The sequence below is a fragment of the Halichoerus grypus genome, chromosome 1, assembly GCF_964656455.1.
Source record: "Halichoerus grypus chromosome 1, mHalGry1.hap1.1, whole genome shotgun sequence".
Lineage (NCBI taxonomy): Eukaryota > Metazoa > Chordata > Mammalia > Carnivora > Phocidae > Halichoerus > Halichoerus grypus.
Window position 1 is genome coordinate 213,875,708 of NC_135712.1, and position 21,538 is coordinate 213,897,245.

A 21,538-nucleotide genomic window follows, 5' to 3' on the forward strand; every position below is an offset into this window, starting at 1 on the left:
CGTAGGCAGACCGCAGTGGGATCCCACCACCCCGAAACTCACCTCCCGCTTGGCCATCGGCTTTCCTGCCCCTGCCCAGCGTGCTCCCCACCTAACCACCCGCCAGATTCCTGTTGCCTCATCCTGTCCTCTGTTTGCTTCCTCCCCCGCCCGCCCGGCCCGCCCAGTTCACCGATGGGAGGTACTGGATTTACTCTCCCCGGCATCGCCGACTGCGGGCCGTGACGCTGAGCTCCTCAGGGACTGTAAGTGACCACAGCAGGTGTCCAGGGAGCCCAGCCCCCGGTCCACCACCCTGGGCAGCAGGGAGCCACAGGTCCTGGCTGTCCCTCGTCCTCTGAGAAGGGACTTGGGGAAAGAATCACTATGACTGAGGCCGGTCATGTGTCCCCCAGTGATGTCACTTAGGTCCCTCTGCGGTGGGCATCGCTAGGCCTGCAGGCTCACAGCCAGGGCTAAGGGCACTTGGCTGCAGGGGTGGGGTCTGCATCTGACCCCAGCCCCTGGCTGCCGCTGCCCCTCTCCCCAGCCTGCCTGAGTCAGGGACAAGTCGGTGGACACTTGTCCTGTATTCAGACCTGGCTGCTGATGGCTCCCCCAGGGGCGTCTGCCCTGCAGAAGTAGGCAGTCATGTGGGTCAGCAAAGCCAGGCTCTTAACTGCAGGAGAGAGGAGATGTATTTCCATACCCACTTCACAGTGGAGAAACCAAGGTCTCGGCTCCCCAGAAAGCCCACAAGAGGGCATGCTTTAGATAAAATCTGGGTCCAAATTCCCAAGCAGCCCCTGTGTCTAGCAGATGCTCATCTATCTATTGTGTTTGGGATGCTGTGTGGATATCATGTAACAGTGGTATTCTCAGGACCTATTATTGTCCTCATGAGCAATAAGTGAGGGGCCCAGAGAGGCCAAGTAACCTGCCCAGAGCCACACAGCACTCAAGCAGGCAGAACAGGTTGAAATCCTGAAGCAGGAGTTTCTGTTCTCAAGATGAGGCCCCTCGGAGGCTCACACCCCCAGCCCCAGTTGCCTCTGAGCGTCACTGGGTGTCCAGCTCTGCCGAGCAAACCCAAGAAGTGGAAACCACTTCCCCAGACATTCCCACCGTGCTGTGTCCTGCTGAGACAGGGATGCCACACCCTTAAAATGATCCAAGAGCTGAGGACACACAGCAGGCCCTGAGGGCCCCCCACCGGGGAAACAATTTGTAAAGGCTGCCTGCAGAGGGGTTGACCCCAGGGTGTGGGGAGGTGGGAGAAGGAAGGGTGGGCTCCGTAGAGGGCACAGCGGAAGCTGGTGAGGGGCACATAGGAGCAGAGGGAGCAGCAAGTATGAAGGCTAGGTGAATGGGAGCAGACCCTAGGGCCTGCAGTACTGGGGAGGATGTGTCCTTGGCCCCACTTTAGTGGGGTCATCACCGGGTTCTGGGTCCTGCTGCCCGTGATCCCTCCCTCCGCCGGGACCAGCTCCTTGCAGAGTTCAGGTGGAGACCCTCTTGTCCCACGTTCTTGTCCCCTGGCTCTGAACATGGGATGTAGCTGCCCTGTGTTGGACACTGGGCACGAGCAGCCCCAGACAGACCCTGCCCCCGGACTTCTGGGCAGGCTGGGGTTTTTGTGCACTGTGACCACTAAGCAGTGAGCAGGGCCTGTGCGCCATTATACCAGTCCGTCCACTGAGGATGACCTTCAAGGGGTGTGTGGCCCTGGGCCAGGTGCTCAGACAAGAATGAGCTGCCCGTGGTGCCCAGTGGGCCAAGTGCCTCCTGCGGGTGCCACGGTCTGGCCGGTGAGGGCAGGTTCTGCAGCGAGAGCTGGAGGAGGGGCAGGGAGGAGTGGGCACAGAGGTGGGGAGAGGCAGTGGGGGGCCCCAAGGGGCAGCGAGGGCAGAGGGGCCTGCATTCACCCGGAGAGCACAGAGGCCGCATGCTGGCGCTTGTTCTTCACCAGGCTCTGAAGAAGCCAGCCCTGCAGAGGCGAGGCTGGTTGTAGAGACCCGACCGAGGAGGGGCAGGTCTGGGGGCTCGTTGGGTTGCGGCCTCCGTGGGTTTAGCCAGGGCAGGTGCCTCCTCAGGCCCCGTGCTCCGAGCAGAGGCCAGGCAACGGGCTAGGTCCACAAGCGCTGAAGACTGGGAGGTGGGGGTCTGCGGGAAAGAGGAGGAAGAAAGAGAAGGGGGCTGCGGGGGTTCTTGTGGTGAGAACAGACCCAGGAGGGGCCGGTGTGGGTGCTGGAAGAACGTGCGCCCCCCCGAGTCTGACCCAGAATGGGGACCCCTTCCCTGACACCCCTGGAGGAAAAGCAGCCCACCCTCTGGCTGGGCCTCTGTTGTTTGCTCTCTGGGTGCCCCGGGCCTGGGTCTCCCCTGGCCGATCTGTGCGTTTGGGCACGAGGAAATGGGCTCCACCCTGCGCCCCCCAGGGCACTCATCACCCAGGACCCCCAGTGGAGGGTCCTCAGGGCCCCACTCCGGCTGGCGGCCCCGGTGGCCACACAGCAGGCTGGACCTGAGGCTGGGGTGCTGCCGGGCGCCCCGGGAGGCCCGAGCAGGAGGCCCGGACGAACAAGAGGGCGGGGCAGGGGGGAGGGGACAGCAAGCAAACCACGCCCCCGCCCCGCCCCCTCCCGCTCCGCTGTACCGGGCCCCGCCTGCACTCCGCGCCCCGCTTCCTGCCGCCTACCCCGCGCGCTGCCGCCGCTCAGCCCCGCCGGCCCCACAGCGGTCCAGGTTGGGGGAGGGCCCGTCAGGGGGAGGGCCGCGGGGGCTGAGCCGCCTACTCGTCGTCCGCGTTGGGGTCCGCCTCCTTTATTTCTGTTTCTTCCTTCCTCCTCTCGCCTCCCTCGCGCCTCCTCGCACCCCTGCTCTTCTGCGCCCTTCCTGCACGTGCGCCCGCCCGCCCAGCCCACCGATGAGAGGAGCTGGGTGTACTCCCCGCTTCACTATAGCGCGCACGCCCACCCAGCCTCCGACGGCGAGAGCGACACAGTAAGTGCGCCCGCGGCTCGCCACGCCCTGGGCCGGGGCCTCGGGCCGCGCGCACCGCCCCACCTGCCCAGGGACCGGCCGGGGACACGGAGGCCGGGGGCGGGCGGGGGCGGGGCAGCGGTGGGCCCGGGCCCCGCAGGTGGGGGTGCCGCCCGGCCCCACCGCTGCCCTCACCCGCCCCCTTGCCTTCCGCAGTAATTTCTATGCACTCACCGCCCTGGAGCCGAGCGCCCGCCGCCGCCGCCCTGGCTGCTTGGCGGAGGCCCTGCCCGCCCGCCGGACCCGGCTCCGCGCCGGCCGCCGCCGCTCCTGTCAACTACCTATGACTGTGAACCTCCCTGAGTGTCCGATCACGTATTTATTTTGGGTCCTTACTCTTTGCACAAAGACGGCAGCACAGGTGTGCTTTTTTAGAAAAAGATTAAAAAAAAAAAAAAAAAAGGGACGTGTCGGAAAAACGAAAAAAGTCCACTCCACTGCACTTTGTAGTTCTTTGCTGTGCTTGCATGTGTCTCCCTGAGGGACCAAGGCCTGTTGGCTCCGGGGACCTGTGCCCCCGTGGCCTGGTCACCCCGGCTGAGATCCACACTCCGAGGTTCTGCCGCTCTCCACTTGGACGGGGTGCCCCCGCGCCCGCAGGCACTCTGGGCTCAGGCACTGGACATCCGTCCTTGGAGATGGCCGACCAGTGGTCTGGGGGCGGCTCTCCACCTCCCCCACCCCCCACCCCCGATGTTTCCCATCACCTCACCTGCCAGGTGACTTGGGAGCAGGAATGGCCAGGAGGCCACCCCTCTCCATGGAGCTCAGGACTGTGGGCCTCTCTGTCCTCCCCACACGGCCCGCTCCATATCTCGCAGAGAGGGCCTAAAGCCTAAGTGAAGGGAGACGCGCTGGGCCCTCAGGCCTTGGGACTTCCAGAGAGCGGGTCCTGGAGCAGGGGCCCTCCCACGGTCAAGCTGCTCTGCTGTCCAGTAAGAGATCCCCCTCCAGGACCGGGAAGGGCTTTCTTTTTCTTTTAAGATGGTGACGTGTAAACAACTAAAGGATAGGAGACAAAGTTCTTCGTGAAAAACAAAATAAATTTTGGGGGTTTGTCGTCTTCAGCAGGAGCAGCCCCCCCTGGGCTCAGAGACCCCACTGGGTCCAGAGGGGACTATGGGAGCCGCTGGCATGGCGGGGTCTGTCCTGCCCCCACAGAAATGCCCTCCCACCTCTTGAGAGGTGGAACAGCGGGGATGGTTTCCCCCTGCCCGCTCTGCCCTCCACCCCCCACTGGCTGGCTTGCTTGCTTGGGAGGAGCTAGGAGCTGGCTTGGAGCAGAAGCTACACCTGGAAGAATTTCTCCCAGCCCTTGCCTTCCTGGCGGAGAACCCACTGATCCAGGAGTTTGATTTTCCGAGTCCCTCATCTGGGTTCCTCACCTGCTGTCATCTCCCCTCGCACGGCTCGCTTCGTGCGCCTGGAGGGAGCCTGTTGGACTGGCTGCCGTCTGTCCAGGGCGGCCAGGGACGCGCCAGCATGCAGCCCGGGTAAGGCAGCACTGAGAGGATCCATCAGAACAAGCCTGTGGGTGTCCCAGATCAGAAGCAAAATGATGTCCTCTCCTTGTTGCCCTAGAGGGCTTTGTCCAGATGGCAGGAGGTGTCCTCACCTGGATTTCAGATGGGCATCTGTCTGCAGGTGCCCTGGCTGCATGCCATGAGTCGCCAGTCCGTCCCTACCCCTTCCTGCCGAGGAGGTGGCAGCTGAGCAAGCAGAGGTCTGGAGGTGCATCTCAGGCCTTGAAGACTAACAGGGACGACTGTGTCACCCAAAAGCCGGCATTGGAGTCCCTGCCCAGGCCCCCAAAGGCCGGATGTTCAGGCACGTTGTGAGTTCTGTGGGGATGGCCAGAGCAGCATGCACAGTCCTGGAGCAGTGCGCCCCATGTCCAGGGCATCCTCAGCCACTTGGAGCTTTAGGAGCAAGGAGGGGAGCTCTGCTGGTCCCCTCGGGCTTTCCTGAGTGAATCATGGAACAAAGGCATCGCTTGGATGCTAACTTGCGAGAGAAATTTGCAAGCCTCCTGGATATCACGACGTTTCTATTTTTGTGTTAGGTCGCTGAGACCCCTTTGGAGACCTGTTTTGTGTTGGTTGCATTCTTTGTCCCTTTTCAGAGAACTGTCACGTGGATGCGAACGTGGTCTGCAGACTGTGCCGACGGGAGTTGTTTGCTTATTATTTGGGGGGCCAGGGGCGGGAAGGCAAGACTTTATTTATAATGTGTAGCAAATTCGTGGCCTTTCCGAGGCCCCCCCACCCCCAGAGGAAGGCCCTGGACCCACCCAGCTGTCGCTGACCCCCAGCATAGAAATCGAAATTTCTTCGTGGCGACACCCAGTCTCCCTTTTGGCTCATCTCTGATGGCTGCGGCCGCTGAGAGCCGAGAGCCTGGGCACTGTCTGGATGGCTGAGCTGTGAAAATGAGACATTTCCCGAGACTGACAAGGTGCAGCTTCCCGAGAGCCCCTGCCAGCCTCCCTCCTCCAACCTCCCCTCACCCCTCCCTCCACCACTTGGCTCAGTGCAATACTCCCCTTCCGGTGGGGTCCCTTGCCATGGTACTGTCGCTGCAGCCCCTCGGTCCGTACCCCGGGCCAGCGCCTTCCACCGCCTTTTCTCTGGTGGCTCAGTTGCATCGCCTGTCCCCCCCCACCCCACCCCCATGTCGTTTTTATGGTCGAACTGATTTCAAAACAATGAAATTGCAACCTTGTGTGTCTTAATTCTTTCTGGGGGTTCCGTGTGCTCAGCCCCCATGGTCTGGTGTGTGACAATCCAGAGCGCGGCCTCATCGGGCACAGAATGCCGTCTCTCTCAAACCCAGAGCCGTGGGCACCTCTGTAACTGCGCAGACCTGCTGGCCCTGAATAACATATGCAGCCTCGGGCCCCCTCCCCGCCACCCCTCCTTCTTTTTATGTTGAAGAGTTCTCTCTAATAAAATCGGGTAATAAGCATCAGCCCTCTTTCTCTTTGCCTCTGTGTGTTCCCGGGGTCTGCTTGGGAATGTAAGGACTGACTTTGAACGAGGGCAGAAAGAAACCTTGGTTGTATTTAAAATAACAACAGGACCCAATGCCTTAATAGCTGTGGCCTCCTTCGGGTTCCAGTTGAGTTCAGAAAACTTTAAAAAATTTCTGACATCAGTGCAGCCCAGCTCAAAAGAACAAACACTCCCCAAAGTTTGTATTGGTTCTGCCAGAGTTGCTCAAATTGGGTAATGCATGGACCCCTTTTAAGAGGAAAACATTTCTCCAGGATTCCCAACTGGAGAGACGCTGCTTTGGAAGTAAGATCCCATCCGTAAGCAGGCCCTTGGAAACCCGTTTTCATCATGATGCAGAACCGCACAGCTCATTTATAGACTCGCAGATGAGATGATCTGGAATGTGCTTACCATCCCATCCAAAGATGAGTATGCACATACTCTCAAAGATACATCTGCGTTTTAACAATCACAGGGCCAGCCCCCTCACGTTTTATGCACATCTGCTGATGAGCTGGCTTGTTATCAGGGGTGGTGGGAGATGGTCTTCGGAAATTCCTCTGTGCCACCAGCCCCACCCTGTGCCTTGGCACCAAGCAGAGCGTGCAAAGCTAGCATTCAGGATGAGGTCGTGAAGTTATATGTTAAGATAAACATTTGAAGAGCTTAAACTAGAACATGAAATACCATCCTCTGGGGTGGGCTGGGGGAGCTTGGAGCAGAGACTTCGGAGTCTTCCAGCCCTACCTGCTGTAGTCCTTCCTGGCCACCTGCCCAGCAGGGACTCCACCTAACAACCAGCGCCCTCGCCCCTCTCTCCCTGCTCAAAACCCTCCCATGACTCCCCAGCACCCACAGAACAAAGCTGCACGACCCAGTTCGGATCCCAGCTCCATGTTGCCTCGCTGGGGCTGGGGGGTGGGGGGACTTTATTAAAGTGATTTACCATCTCTGAGTCTGATCTCGCAGCTTCCGCGCCCACACCGGCCGAGAGACCTCGCCCGCGCGGCTCACCTCCCTTTGGCCCCGCCCCGAGGCCCCGCCTCCTCCTGTTCCCGCCTTCTGGGCCCCACCCACGCCGGCTCCACTTCCCCTGGGTCCCGCCTCCCCAGGCTCCGCCCCACTTGCTCTTCCTGTTTCGGTCTTGCTCCGCCCACAGTCCCTAGGCCCCTCCCACCAAGGCGCGAGGACCCACATAGAGCTGTCCCTAGCACTGCCTAAAGGGCGAGCCCACAACCCTGGAGACGAAAGCCTGGCCGGAGTCCATCATACGGGCCACGTTTGAGGGCAGTGGAGAGGTTACGGGGCATCGGAGCCCCTGCGGGGTGGGGCCGCGAGATGGGTTTCCTTCTCCCGGCTCAGGTGCGGACGGGGCAGCCCGGCGCGCGCCGCAGAGGAGGAAGGCCCCCGGCGCAGGCCCCGGATGTTTGTGTCAGCGCTGCCGCCACGGTCTCAGCTGATGGGTCGGGATACACGCTCGCGCTCGCGGTCGGCAGGTCGCAGGGGCCGCAGGCAACGGAGCGGGAGTCGGAGCCGAAGTCGGAGCGGGAGCCATGGGCGGCGAAACCGCCGGCGCCGGGACGACGAAGTACGGCGCAGGCGGAGGCGGCAGAGCCGGGAGCGCAGGTGGGGTCGCTGCGTGAACGGCGCTGGGGATCCGGCTCCCGCCCTCGGGGAGCCAGAGATCCTCGAATTAGTCAGAGAGGGCTTCCTGGAGAAGGGGACGTCCGAGTGCGAGTCGCAGTTAGGCAGCGAAAGGAAAGAGAGGCGCTCCAGGCAGGGCACCTGGTGGTTGGAGGGACAGTAAAGGAGCGCAGTGAGCGAGGCGGGGCGGAGGGGAAGTGGGAGAGGAGGTCGGGGCGGTAAGAAGAGACCGGGTCGTGCAGTTCTGTGTACCGTGGTGAAGGGTTTGGCCGCTATTCGGAGGGAAGTAGGAAGTCGGGAGGATTTTGAGTGATGTAGTCTGGCTTACTTTGTGGAACTTCCTCCGGTTTTCGCGTGGGAAAGGGACTGAGGAGGTTGGCAGGAGTGACAACAGGGAGGAGGAGGATGGTACGGTTGTCTAGGCGACAGATGGTGGTGGCTTTCAGAGAGGGAGGCAGTGGGAGGCACAGTGGGGAAAGATTTGAGAGGGATTTCCTAAGTAGGGGGGACAGCACCTGCTATTGGAAGTGGGTTTCAGAGGAAAGAACTGTTGGTGACAGGTGGCAGGGTTGACTCCTAGGACCTGGGTCTCAGCTTCCCCGAGGCCCACAGTTGTGTCCTTTTGGAAATGGGACACCTGTCCAGGCTTGGCTTGAGTCTGTTCCAGCACAAAGAGACCAGGCGGTGCCAGGGACTGACTTTCAGACCTAGGTCCCAATGCTGACTCAGCCCCTAACTGGCTGTGACCCTCAGGCCAGTCCCTGCCCCACTGTGGTCCAAGTTTGCTCCTCTGTGTACTCACGACCTCCCTGGGGCTTCTCCCAGCATGCCTTGTCTCCCATCCTGTTGGCCTGTTCACAACGTGGCCACGGTGGCTGTAGTCGGACGTGGCTCATTGCCCTCTACATTTGAGAAAGTGGTTTTTCTTTTTTAAGTCTCATAAGATCATTGCAACCCAGGACTTCCAAGAAGTTATAAGAGGCAGAACGGAAATAACGCAGACATGGTTTAGCCAGGGCTTGGCAGCCTGCAGCCTGGGAGCCAAGAATGCTTTTTACATGTTGTTTTAAAGATTTCATTCATTTATGAGAGAGAGCACAGTGGCACGCATGCCTGAGCAGTGGGAAGGGGCAGAAGCAGGCTTCCCGCTGAGCAGGGACCCCCCCCCTCCATTCGGGACTCAGTCCCAGGACCCTGAGATCATGACCTGAGCCCAAAGCAGATGCCTAATGACTGAGCCACCAGGCGCCTCTGGTTTTTACATTTTTAGTTGGTGAGGGGAAGAGTCAGAAGAGGAATAGTATTTCAGGACATGTGAAAATGTTATGAGATACTCGAATACATTCAAGTTTTGGTGTGCAGAAGTAAAAGCTTATCGGGACCCAGCCGTGCCCATTCATTCCTGTCTGTCCAGAGCTACTTTTGCTCTGCAACGGCGGAGTGGTAGACTTGTGTCCTCGACCGTCTGGCTCTTTACAGAGAAAGTTTGCTGGCTCTGGAGTGAGCGCCTGGTGTTGCTGTTTTCCGCATTGGTTCATGTACAGCAGTACATTTTATTGTTATCATCTGTGCAGCTTTTATATTTGCTGTCTCCTAATATTTGAATTACGATAGTCAGCCATCCCGGATAAGTAATTCGAATTGGTACTGTTAATGAAAATTTGGTTGAATGTGTAGTCTGCATACAGACACTCCAAAATAATTGGTTTTCGTGGTGTAGACTTTTTGACGTGAGCTTAATAGGTGGAGCATTTAACAGAATAAAGAGACTTGGTTGTTCCTCTACACATTCAAAGGCCCCTGACCATTAACAAATCTATCCCTGCGGCTCATGCATTCCATTCCCTGATCACAGTGTTTTTGCCTGGTTTTCAGTCCTGCCAGTCTTACTCCGGTTCACTCTTGCCCATCCTGTGGGACCAGTTTAAACAGCACCTTCTCCTATAAGCTCCCTCTTGTCACCTTGGACAGATCAGGTCCTCTGGTTTCTACACTTACAGTTCCTCCATCATCAGGACCCAGCCCACCTCCCTGCCCTCACTCCTTCCCTCACTCCCCCTTGTTCACACTTTTCCGGCCACATGGGCCTCCTGCTGCTTCTTGAACATGCCAGCTAAATTCCTGCCCCAGGGCCTTTGCTCTTGCTATGCTCTCTTCATGGATTACTCTCTCCCTGCAGCATCCTTCCCCACTTCCTCCAGAGTTGCCTCCTCAGATCTCCATCTGCTCGTGCTAAGTCACTCTTCTTTTTGACTTCTAGCACTATCTAGTGTCATGCTGCATGTTTATTTGTTGATGTGAGCCTCCCAAAGGCAGGGACCGTCAGTATCACTGCTGGTCACTGCCATGTCCCCAGAACCTAGAACAGCGCCTGGCACAGCAGGTACTCAGGAAATGTCTGTCACACGAAGGACTGACTGGCAGGCAGTAAGCAGACCTTTGTGATTCCCTCTGCAGGTCGGATTCGGAGGAAGAAAGGTGGCAGCGGCGAAGGAGGCAGAGCCCGAGCCCGCTGCCACCACGCTGGCGCTCACAGGACCGGTCCTCTCAGTCCGACTCGGAGGAGGAGCGGCAGCGGGGCCGATGGGCCCGCCGGCGGCGGACACGCTCTTGGTCCCCGGGCTCCTCGGCTTCCAGCTCGGCCTCCCCAGACCGCTCCCAGAGCCCTCGGGAGGCAGCGGCAGCCCTGAGCCAACAGCAGAGCCTGCAGGAGCGGCTGCGGCTGCGGGAGGAGCGGAAGCAGCAGGAGGAGCTGATGAAGGCCTTCGAGACCCCCGAGGAGAAGCGGGCCCGGCGGCTGGCCAAGAAGGAGGCCAAGGAGCGGAAAAAGCGGGAGAAGATGGGCTGGGGGGAGGAGTACATGGGCTACACCAACACCGACAACCCTTTCGGCGACAACAACCTCCTGGGCACCTTCATCTGGAACAAGGTGAGCCTGGTGCCGTCCTCGGCAGAGTCTGCCTGCCTTTCTCGTGGTTTTGTGTTACGTGCCTTTTACGATTTCTGCTTCAAGAGATGTGATTGAGCACGCACAGCACGCGTTCCCAGGTGGTGCTTTGCTGCTGAGAGTTTGCTTTAGACGTGCGCACGTGCACGCACCCCGGCATGTGGTAGCTCTTACTGCGTAAACGTTCCTGCCGTGTAAAATTTCAGGCGCTCTGCCCAAGACACCGGGCTAAGCTCCAACGCGACTGGAGAGCGGGTTCTCTGCGTCACACGTACCCGGCCAGTGGCGGCCTTGCGCACAGGACTTAAAGCCACAGATTTTGTTGCCCAGTTTTGGAGGTCAGATGTCGACAGAGTCCCGCTCCCTCCGGAGGCTCTAGAGGAGAGTGCCCTCCTGCCTCCTGCAGCTTCTGGTGGCTCCTGGGGACCCTTGGCTCTTGGTTGCTTCACCCCAACCCCTGCCTCTGTCGTCATCTTCACATGGCCATTTTGCCTGTGTGTCCCCTTTCTGTCTTGTAAGGACACCGGTCATTGGTTCAGAGCCCGGCCTCACCCCATGTGAGCTCATCTTAACCCATTACATCTGCAGAGACCCTGTTTCCATGTAAAATCCCCTTCCCAGGTTCCACGGTTGGGAAGGTGACATATTTTTTCGAAGGACATGGTTTAACTGTAACACAGCACCTGTCTGTTGCAGGGAGGCAGGTGGCCTGGGGTGGCGGGAGCAGGCGGGCACAGTCGGATGCCGTGGCGTCTGCCACTCACCACGTGCACTCCAGGCCTTTGTCTAGAACCCACTGGCCCATGCCACCTTGGGGCCTTGGTACTCACTGTTCCTCCGCCTGGAACACTCCCCACCTCTTTCCATGGCTGCTGCTTTCTCATTCCTTTAGATCTCAGCTGACCTGGTCTCTCTCCTAAGAGCCTTGTTGCCCGCCCCCCCCCCCCCCCGGAGTCCCGCAGGTCCTGGTGCTGCGTCTCCCCTCCTAGCACTTCACTGACTCACCTGTCCCGTGCACCTGCCGGTGCCGGGGGCCGTGCGGGCCAGGCATGCATCAGTGAGCTGGAGAGACAAAGACCCCTGTGCAGCCGGCAGCCTTCTGGGGGAGAGACTGTAAATAAGTAGACTAGCCAAGTGCACAGAGAGAGGGCAGGCAGGCATCGGGGTGCCGTGGCTGTGGTTTGAAACAAGCAGGTCTAGAAAGGTCTTGTTGCAAAGCAGACCTCTAAACAGGGGCTCTGATTCATGATGTGCGATTCCTGCCAGACTGAGCTCCACAGGGGACACTCTGTCCCCAGAGCCTGGTGCACGGTCGGCACTCGGTAGTGTCGAATGAACGAGATCGGGGTGGTTTGTACACACATGAGCTTGGGCATTTTCCCAACAAGTCTTTCTTGGAGCGCATGCTGGCTTTGGGGAATTTGCCCCACGGGAGGGCTTCATCAGCTCCTCCGGTGATAAGCACTTGGGGGCTCAACCCCAGCTCAGCCTCTGAAGCCTCTCTAGACAGGCCCACAGTTTGGGCAGCATCGCATGTCTGTCCCCTTGTCCCAGGGCCGCCGGCTGGCAGCGTGGACAGTCACGATGCGGACCGCTAACACGCTCCATGCCGGGCATCGTTCAGAGTGCTGTCCGCACGTCGACACCCTAACGCAGCCTCGTCAGCTCGGGCCACTGAGTTGCTCACCCAGGGTCTCCCCGCTCATGAATGGCAGAACTGTGATTGGCTCCTCGTCTGTGCTCTCAGTTGCTGTTCTGTGTGGCTGTAGGTGACAAATATGGTCACTGTTAATATGTGTGGCGGCAGCCCAGGCTGAGGCGGGGGAGGCCAAGGAGCGGCCCGGGCATCCAGGGGTGGCCCCAAGCCGGGCAGCCGTGTGTCCTGCCGGAGGCACGTTCTGGGCACTGGGAGAATCCATGCACAGTCCTCGCAGCCGGGGGAGCGCTCATCAGAAGTACAGGCTTAGCGCCCGGCTCAGGCAGTGATTGTGAGGGGATATTGGAGGGCTTGAGGGGTCTCCAGTCCCGTACCTCGAGCACCCTCCATCAGGTGAGGACACAGACAGGGAAGAATCGCATTTGCTGTGTTGTGTTCTGCTCCAGGGGTCTGTGAGCATGGGGACCGTTGTTCCCCTCATAGCGACCCCAGGCAAGTGTGCTTTCTGAGTCTGTCTCTCCTTCCGTCGCTGTCCTGCGACGGAGTGTGCATCTGACCAGTGGGCATCTGAGGGCTTAAACCCCACAGAGCTGGCCCAGCGAGGCTTCTGTGTAAACCAGGGCAGTGGGTCCCACGAGAGGTGCTCCCGTGAATGACACTCGGGAGCCCCCATGATGGGTGGCTGCCTCCCCTCTGCACGTTAGTGTACATCCCACCCATGCCAGAGGCTGGTCCGAAGCATCGCATTCTATCACTTTAGGTCTGGGAATACTAAGGGGGCTGCGTCTTCAGTGGAAGTCAGTGAGGTGTGGCCGTGGGCAGATCCCTTCTTTCGGTCTCGTGGTCTTATCTTCAAAAACACCGCTCAGGCTGGTGGATCTCGATCTGGATCTTGCGGAGGGGTGCCTGGAACACCCTTGGCAGGTGGTGCCTGGGAAGGTGGGAGGGAGCGTCTCTGCTCAGTGGGTGTGTGCTTGGCCCTTCCAGGCCCTGGAAAAGAAGGGCATCAGCCACCTGGAGGAGAAGGAGCTGAAGGAGCGGAACAAGAGAATCCAAGAGGACAATCGCCTGGAGCTGCAGAAGGTGGGGTTGCCCCTGACCTGCCTCCGTGGGGTCAGGAGGCCTTCCCTTGTGAGGGCCTGAAGGCTCACCCTGGCTTATGTCAAGGGAGACCTGACTGGCTTACACAGACAGTCCAGGGGGCTGGCCTCAGGCACAGCCGGATGCAGGGGTTCGGGCGGTGGCTCCAGCGAGCGGTCTCCCTCCGCCTGTTGGTTCTGCTGACCTCTGGGTCGGACACTCTAGATACTGCCTTCAGGATGACCCGAATGACCTGGGGCTGCAGGCTGCTGTGTTCCGAGCAGAGAGAATGCCCCTCTGTCCTAGGGTCTGTCCGAGGCCTTGGGCTTCCCTGACCAGTCCCAAGTCCGGGGCTGCTGGGCTGGGGGCAGGCCTGGGTTATATCCCACCCCTGAGCCCAGGGTGCCCCATGGCCTACGAGAGTACAGGGCAGGCCCCAGAGACCCCCATCTGGCTGCTGTGGGCTGCCTGTACCCCCCATCGGCCCCCTGTGCCCCCAGGTGAAGCAGCTGCGGCTGGAGCGGGAGCGGGAGAAAGCCATGCGGGAGCAGGAGCTGGAGATGCTGCAGCGGGAGAAGGAGGCGGAGCACTTCAAGACGTGGGAGGAGCAGGAGGACAACTTCCACCTCCAGCAGGCCAAGCTGCGGTCCGTGCTGCCTCCGCCACCGCTGCCCTCCTCCGGGCCCAAGCGCAGGGAGCCCTGCCTGCCCCAGGGCCTTTGTGCATGCTCTTTCCACTGCCTGGAGCCTTCTGCCCTGGCTGGTGCCCCTTGCCCTTCAGGTTTCCACCCATCACCTCCTCAGGGCGTCCCTCCCTGACCCCCCTTCTGGTGCCAACCCCTGCTGCGTGCGCCACTTCCTGTCCGCTTCCTTCCTTGAGCCTGTCTCCCCCGTTGAGTCCCGTGTCAGGGAGACATCTGAATGGTCCTTGCTCCGCGTAGTGCTGCTACACGAGCGAGCAGGGTGCTAGACCCCGGGCTGGTATGGTCGTCCCTCTCCACCCCCCAGCCCCCAGGAGCGTCTGTCCATCAGGCCCGGTCACAGACAAGGACCCCTGAGCGCCGGAGGCCGCATGGCAGGCATGTGAGCCCGAGGTCTGGCTTGTGTGCCCTGGGAGCCCGCTCCTGGCCCCCTCTCTGTCCTGCTGCCTGCTGGCCACACCAGCCCCCAGGGGCTCAGACCTGCCTGGTTACAGGGTTCCCTTGGGTTGGACCAGCGTCAGCCTCTTGACATGTGTCCCCACGGGTGCAGCACTGAGGCTTCGGATCTCCCACCCCAGCAGCCCATCCACTGGGAGGAGGTGGTCTTCTCTGCCCCACTGTGTCCCCCCACCCCGCTCCATTCCCACCTGCTGCTCTTCAGATGCCATGCTTGCCTATGTCTGGGCCTGTGCCTGGTACTCCTCTTCCAGGAAGACTTCTTTGACCACCACCTGCTGCAGGCCAGACTGTTCCCCTGGCTCCCACACAGGTCACTTCTCCAGGGCATGGTCTTCAGGAGGGGAGGGGGGCACACCCTGGGCTCTGACACCGCTTCCCTGCTCTCTGGCAGCTCCAAGATCCGCATCCGGGATGGGCGAGCCAAGCCCATCGACCTGCTGGCCAAGTACATCAGCGCCGAGGACGATGACCTGGCCGTCGAGATGCACGAACCGTACACCTTCCTCAACGGCCTCACTGTAGCCGACATGGAAGACCTGCTGGAGGACATCCAGGTACCTCCCGGCCCCACCGCTCGTGTCCGGGCCCCCGGCACAGCCCTTCGCCGCACTCACCCCTTTGCACTTCCCTCCTCCAGGTGTACATGGAGCTGGAACAGGGAAAGAATGCAGACTTCTGGCGGGACATGACCACCATCACGGAGGATGAGATCGCCAAGCTCCGCAAGCTGGAGGCCTCGGGCAAGGGCCCAGGTAACCCAGGGCTGGGGCCAGGGTAGCCAGAAAGTACCCAGTGTGCTTTTGGGGGCACGTGGCTGGGTCTGCTAGGAGCCGCCTTGGTCCACGTGGCTCCCCAGGGAACCTCGGACTCGCTGCCTGCCTCAGTTTCCCCATCTGGGGTCTCCCTGGCCCTCTGGAGGCCTCTCCGGGAGCCACCAGGGGGCAACAGCAAGTGCTCCTGACCCTGAATGGGTCGGGGCTCAGAGCCCAGCAGTGCGCCCACCCGCTTTCTTTAAACACTCGCTCAGCCACGCTCTGCTTTCCTGGGAATGGTGCCAGTGGGGCCTCGTCTGTTTGGGTTTCAGGTTTTTGCTGGAGGCTGGGTGTGTGTGAGTGAGAGCAGGACTGGGGGTCGGCTCTGCTTGTCGGGGAAGCCCCTGGAGCCCCAGTCTGTCCAACCTGATGCTCTTTATCAATTCATTTTCTTTTCTTGGAGGTGGCCACACACATGCATAACCTCTGGGGGAATGAGCTCTGGAGCTCAGTTTCTCATGCTGAGCACTGCAGTTACTGGGCCCCCACCCACTCCGTGACCGGAGCACCCTCAGTCCTGACAGCCGCAGGTGTCCCCAGACAGCACCTTGTGTCGTCTGGGGGCAGAATCACCCTGGGTGAGAACCACTGTTTTAGAGGCTTAGAACCAATTACATTCCCACCCCTCCACCCCTTGAGGCCACCACTCAGACAGCGCCCAGCTCCTGTGGGCCTCGTGGGCCTGTCCTAGGCCCCGCTTCTCTTAGGCGTGGTGGTGGCCAAGGATACGCGCCCTCCCCCTCCTCCAAGCCTGTCTTACTCAGATGGGGTGGGGGGGCTGGTTTCCTCTTAGGAAAAGGAGGAATGTTTTTCATCATGTTTATAAGTGGTGATTTGTTTTCCTGCATCCTCGTCCTCTTGGCAGGGCATGTCCTGTAGTAAGTTCAGGAGAAAGAAAAGGAAATTCTTTGTTCTCAGAGACATGTGAGGAGGTATTTCCTTTGGTGGCAGTGGGCTGGGTATAGAACTCCAGTTGGAAGGGCACTGACCGGGGCAGGTGTGGCCCTGGGTGCAGATCCAGGCCGCTAGGCAGCTCGGTGACCTCCTGGGAGCCTGGTTGTCTCTTTTGTCGCCTGGGGATGACAAGATACCTTCAGGAGTGTCAGATGAGAAGAAACGAGTAAATGGTTGTCATGCGCAGGCGCGGGGCTGTGTGACCAAGGGTCACAGCACTCAGGGCCACCACCGACCCCAGGCCTCCCCAGGCCTCCAGCTCCCCTGCCGAGGTGGCTGGACTCATCGGAGTGTCCCCTCGGGCCTCTTTCTCCTTGTCCCCGTGCCCTCTGTCCCCCTTGTCCCCTGCCTCACAGGGCTTCCCTTCGCTCTGCTGTGTTGGAGCCCCTCTTTCTATGACGCCACATTTCCCTTTCTTGTGCTTTGTGCCCTCCTGTCGGTGGGACACATCCTCCAGTAATTTCTGGCGAAAAGCAGGAAGTTCTGGGACATCGTGCACTTCAGGAAGTGTGCTTTGCCTCCCCTCTGGCAGGTGGCTGCAGTGCTGGGATAGAACTCTGGGGGCAGGGTGTTCTCCTGCAGACGCCGAAGACCCCGACCCACCGGCTGGGGAAGAGTGAAGGCCGTCCCGCTGTGTGCCCCCCTTTGCACAGCTCCCCTGCGCCGAGTCCCCGGGCCTCTCTTGCTGGCTGCCCCCATGGTGGGCCCCTTGCTGGTTGCCCCCTTCTGTGGCCGCTTCCTTTCTCCCAGTGATGGCAGAGGCCCCGCTGTCCGCTTTCCCTCCTCACTTGTTACGGCCGGAGTCCCAGCTGGCTCCGGCTGCCCTCATAGATGAGCTTGCTTTCCGGCATCTCTTTTTGGCATGATTTCCAAGAGGTCTCGGCTCTCTTATTCCAGGAGACCTGCAAAGCACCGTGTGTTGTCTTTACAAACTCAGTTGGGGTTTTTTTTGGTCTTTCTCTTGTTGGTAACTAGGAACTTGTAACTGTACAGTAAGAGTGGGCGTCCGCAGTGGGCCCCCCACTACCATTCCCTGTGGGTCCTCCCCGTGGTGCTGCCCTCTCTCCTGAACACTGTCCCAGGGAGTGCTCCCGGCAGCTCGGTAGAGCTGCCCCAGCCCCCGCCGGGATCCAGCCGGGCCCTGTGCGTTCTGGACCTGGGATCTGACTTTATTCAAACCGTGTGGCAGAGTGCGGCTCGGGTGGGGCCACGCCAGCCGGTGCTGGCTGTGTGGGGTGAGTTCTGTGTGCGTGAACGTGGGATGCGGCCCCACGGGCGGGGAGGGGGAGTTGTCGCCGAATTCAGTTTTGGTCCCATGATGTTTCTGTGCTTGTCACAGACTCAGCCAGTCTGAGTCTAGGGCTGCCTGGGATGCTCAGCTGTCTGGCAGAGGGGCTGAGTCTCTAGGTGCTGATTCCAGGGTCCCCACGTTGGTCGGCTAGAGGGACCCTTCGTGACCCTAACTGACCAGCTGCAGCCCTGTGTCCAGCGGGAGGGCTGCCGGAGCCGGTTCTGGAGCAGGACGCACCTGCCGCCCGCGCACCCCTGCGTTCAGCAGCAGCCGCACACTAAGCTCCCATGGGCCTGGCCCCGTACCCCAGAGGCAGCATTCAGAAGCCCCACAAGGTCCCCACCCTGGGGAAGCCACAAATCAGGCTTCCGGGCCAAAGGGAGCAATCCGGGAGGCAAAATGGACAAGGAAGATCATGTTGCCGGTGGAAAGCAACACGTGTGCACGGGCCCTGTGGCAGGGCTTGGTGTGTCTGACGAGCGGAAAGGGAGCTGGTGAGCCAGAGCAGGTCACACCAGGCGGCACCCAGCCCCGCCTTCGGGGCCCCTCAGGCTGTAGGGGAGGGACGTGGCCGTGGGCCCCAGCTCGTGATGGATGCAGGACAGGGGACACACTTGCCTCGGGGCAGCATCAGGACTCTGCAGAGCCTGGAAACGAGCAGCTCTCCTTACTGGGGGATGAGCCAGGCCCAGAAACAGTGAACCGCTTATCCAAGGTCATACAGCCGAGATTGGCACCGAGAGTCTGGCTGTCCAGCGATCCCTCCTTCCTCTTCCGACACGGTGGGGGTGGCAGGCCGGGCATGCCAGGCTGAGGTGCTCAGACTTGGTCCAAGGGTCAGAGTGGGGAGACACTGGAAAACACCCACCCGGCTCCCCCCGGCCCAGAGTCAGAACCATCCCAACTAGGGTCCGTGGCCTGGTGCCCCCTTCACGTGTGTTAGGATCCAGCCAGAGGCAGGGGTGAACCGGAGGCCGGGAGGAGGCAGGACCCCAGGACCAGAGGAGGGGCAGTGTGGGCAAAGGGAAGGGTCAGCACCCTGGCCCCGCGCTGAGCGGCCTGTCCCCTGCAGGTGAGCGGCGAGAGGGGGTCAACGCCTCAGTCAGCTCTGATGTGCAGTCGGTCTTCAAGGGCAAGACCTACAGTCAGCTGCAGGTCATCTTCCAGGGCATCGAGGGCAAAATCCGGGCCGGGGGCCCCAACCTGGACATGGGCTACTGGGAGAGCCTCCTGCAGCAGCTCCGCGCCCACATGGCACGCGCCAGGTCAGCCCTGCCCCCGGCCCCTGCGGGACACCTGTGACCTCGGGGAGCCTCTGCCCCCGGAGTCGGGCTCCCAGGCAGCGGGCAGGGCCTCTGGGGGTTCAGCAGGCATCACGGCGGGCCCTGAGGCCGCCCACCTCCCTCCCGCCCCACGTCCTCTGTGTACAAATTCTCAGCGTGTTTGGCCGCGCCGTGTAAACGCAGCCCGTCTGCCGCTAACTGCAGAGCTGTCTCTAAGTTTGTTCTCGCCTGCCTGCATCCTGCTCAGCCCAGCTTGGGGGCTCCCATGGCACACGAGTCCCCGGTATGGGGACCCACCCTTCCCAACCGTGGAGTGCTGCTCCCGGCAGGGTCTGTGACCGAGTCCCAGGTCTCGGTGCTGAAGCCTGGCCCTCAGCACCCCCCAGCCCCCAGGCAGCCCCCCCGTCCTCCACAGGGGCCCCTTGCTGCTCTCCTAGGACCCTCGCCAAGAACAGGCGTCAGGACGAGGGCTTGGTGGGGAGGGCGGGGTGACCTCCAGCCCGTGTTCCAGGCTCCGAGAGCGGCACCAGGACGTGCTGCGGCAGAAGCTATACAAGCTGAAGCAGGAGCAGGGCGTGGAGAGCGAGCCTCTGTTTCCCATCCTCAAGCAGGAGCCCCCGTCCCCTGGCCACAGGTAGGCCGCCTCCCGTCCCCCTCCGCGGCCCTCAGCCCAGGACCTCCTAGGGGCCCCGGGCCGCCCACCCCACACCCCATCCCGCTGCCGCCGGCCAGGCCCAGTCCAGCCCTCTCCCTTCCGCAGCCTGGAACCCGAGGACCCAGTGCCCACCCCACCCGGGCCCTCGTCGGAGGGTGGCTCCGGGGAGCCTGAGGCAGAAGGGGCGGCGCCCGCGGAGGGCGAGGCAGACGGGGAGGCCGTGCTCATGGAGGAGGACCTGATCCAGCAGAGCCTGGACGACTACGACGCCGGCAAGTACAGCCCCCGGCTGCTCACGGCCCACGAGCTGCCGCTGGACGCCCACGTGCTAGAGCCGGACGAGGACCTGCAGCGCCTGCAGCTGTCACGGCAGCAGCTCCAGGTCACAGGTGCGGGGCGTGGGGACCTGCTCCGGCCTCCCGAGAGGCCCTGCTGGGGGCCACCCACAGGTCTCTAACCACCAGGCCCTCTGGCCGCTCGCCGGGGGACACGGGCTCTTTGGTGCCCACCCAGGGGGACACTCGGAGATGGCCAACACCGGGCTGGGGCAGGCTGTGTTGGGACCGGGCCCACCTCTCCATCTGCCCCTGGAAGTGGGCGGGGGGGTGGGTGTGCCCCGCTGGGGGTGGGGTCGGCTCGGTGTGGTGAGGGGGGAGCCGAGGCCCAGGGCCGCCGCGCCGGCTCACGCAGCCCCGCCTGCAGGTGACGCCAGCGAGAGCGCCGAGGACATCTTCTTCCGGCGGGCCAAGGAGGGCATGGGCCAGGACGAGGCGCAGTTCAGCGTGGAGATGCCGCTGACGGGCAAGGCCTACCTGTGGGCCGACAAGTACCGGCCGCGCAAGCCGCGCTTCTTCAACCGCGTGCACACGGGCTTCGAGTGGAACAAGTACAACCAGACGCACTACGACTTCGACAACCCGCCGCCCAAGATCGTGCAGGGCTACAAGTTCAACATCTTCTACCCCGACCTCATCGACAAGCGCTCCACGCCCGAGTACTTCCTGGAGGCGTGTGCCGACAACAAGGACTTCGCCACCCTGCGCTTCCATGCAGGGCCGCCCTACGAGGACATCGCCTTCAAGATCGTCAGCCGCGAGTGGGAGTACTCGCACCGCCACGGCTTCCGCTGCCAGTTCGCTAACGGCATCTTCCAGCTCTGGTTCCACTTCAAGCGTTACCGCTACCGCCGCTGACGGCCGGGCCCCCTCCCGGGCCGCCTGCCAGCCCTCGCAGTGCCCGGTGGGGCCAGCGGCCTCCCCTGGCCTTCCCGTCGCCCAGACCCGCTTTCCCGGTTGCGAACAGGGGGAGGGGGGCCACCGGAGAAGCTGCCCCGTAGCGCTGACAGGACAGGGTGCCGGGCTTTTGAGGCACAGGGATCCGAGTCCGGGGCGGCTGCGGGACCCCCACCCCGGCCCTTGCCCAGGCTGGCCTGGTGCTGCTGTGGGTCCGTCTCCGCCCGCCGGGTGGGCACGGAAGACCCCTCCGCCATCGGGTCCAGCAGCCAGGGGCCACAGAGACGTTCTCTGCGTGCGGCGGCGGCACCCCCACCTGACCCGGGTGCCCCCCCATGTCGGGACAGCTGCGTTCCTGGAGACCGCCTCCCAGCCGGCCCGAAGCTGCGCTCGCGTCCCTGTGTGTGGCCGAGCTCGGCTGTGGGGCTGACAGGTGCGGCCACCACCCACTCACACGCTGCCCCAGAAACGTGGCTTCCGACGCCTTGTTCCAGACACGTTTCCAGCCTGAAGGGGGATGACCCCCGGCGCCGGCTTCTCCAGCGGCCGCACCCTCACGCCCTGTTCCGTCTGGAAGTGTTCTAGGTTGTTTCTCTAAAATGAATTTTTTTAGGTGGGGGGAAATATCTTATTTTCATTTAATTGGTCTACTCATGAAGTTGCATGTTTTTTTAATAAACGCTTTATTTTAGAATACTTCTAGAGTTTCAGAAATGCTGCACAGTCTGGAGCCGCAGGCCCCGCCGCCACAGGCGGTCGCGCTGTTTCCGTCTTGCGTGGGCAGAGCACACACGTCACAACCAGGGTGAG

At 61.5% G+C, this 21,538-nt stretch overlaps 2 protein-coding genes across 5 annotated transcripts in view; both read left to right on the plus strand.

The window, feature by feature from the left end:
* Positions 1-5,988, plus strand: part of PIP5K1C (phosphatidylinositol-4-phosphate 5-kinase type 1 gamma) — a 51,917-nt gene extending 45,929 nt beyond the window's left edge. For 2 of the 4 annotated variants that reach the window (XM_036116073.2, XM_036116077.2), the window contains exons 17-19: positions 168-245; positions 2,899-2,982; positions 3,178-5,988. In XM_036116073.2, coding sequence (XP_035971966.1) covers positions 168-245; positions 2,899-2,982; positions 3,178-3,180 — 165 coding nt within the window. In that variant the 3' untranslated portion in view covers positions 3,181-5,988. The remainder of the gene's footprint in view (positions 1-167; positions 246-2,898; positions 2,983-3,177) is intronic. The other 2 variants (XM_036116074.2, XM_036116075.2) reach the window with 2 other exon arrangements.
* A 1,443-nt stretch (positions 5,989-7,431) lies between these two features.
* On the plus strand, positions 7,432-21,424 carry CACTIN (cactin, spliceosome C complex subunit). Its single transcript, XM_036116072.2, has 10 exons — positions 7,432-7,640; positions 10,116-10,587; positions 13,250-13,345; positions 13,843-13,988; positions 14,893-15,055; positions 15,139-15,253; positions 18,631-18,823; positions 19,353-19,475; positions 19,602-19,885; positions 20,199-21,424. The coding sequence occupies exons 1-10, from the start codon at positions 7,438-7,440 to the stop codon at positions 20,687-20,689; spliced, it is 2,286 nt and encodes a 761-aa protein (XP_035971965.1). The 5' UTR covers positions 7,432-7,437; the 3' UTR covers positions 20,690-21,424.
* The last annotated feature ends 114 nt before the right edge of the window (positions 21,425-21,538 follow it).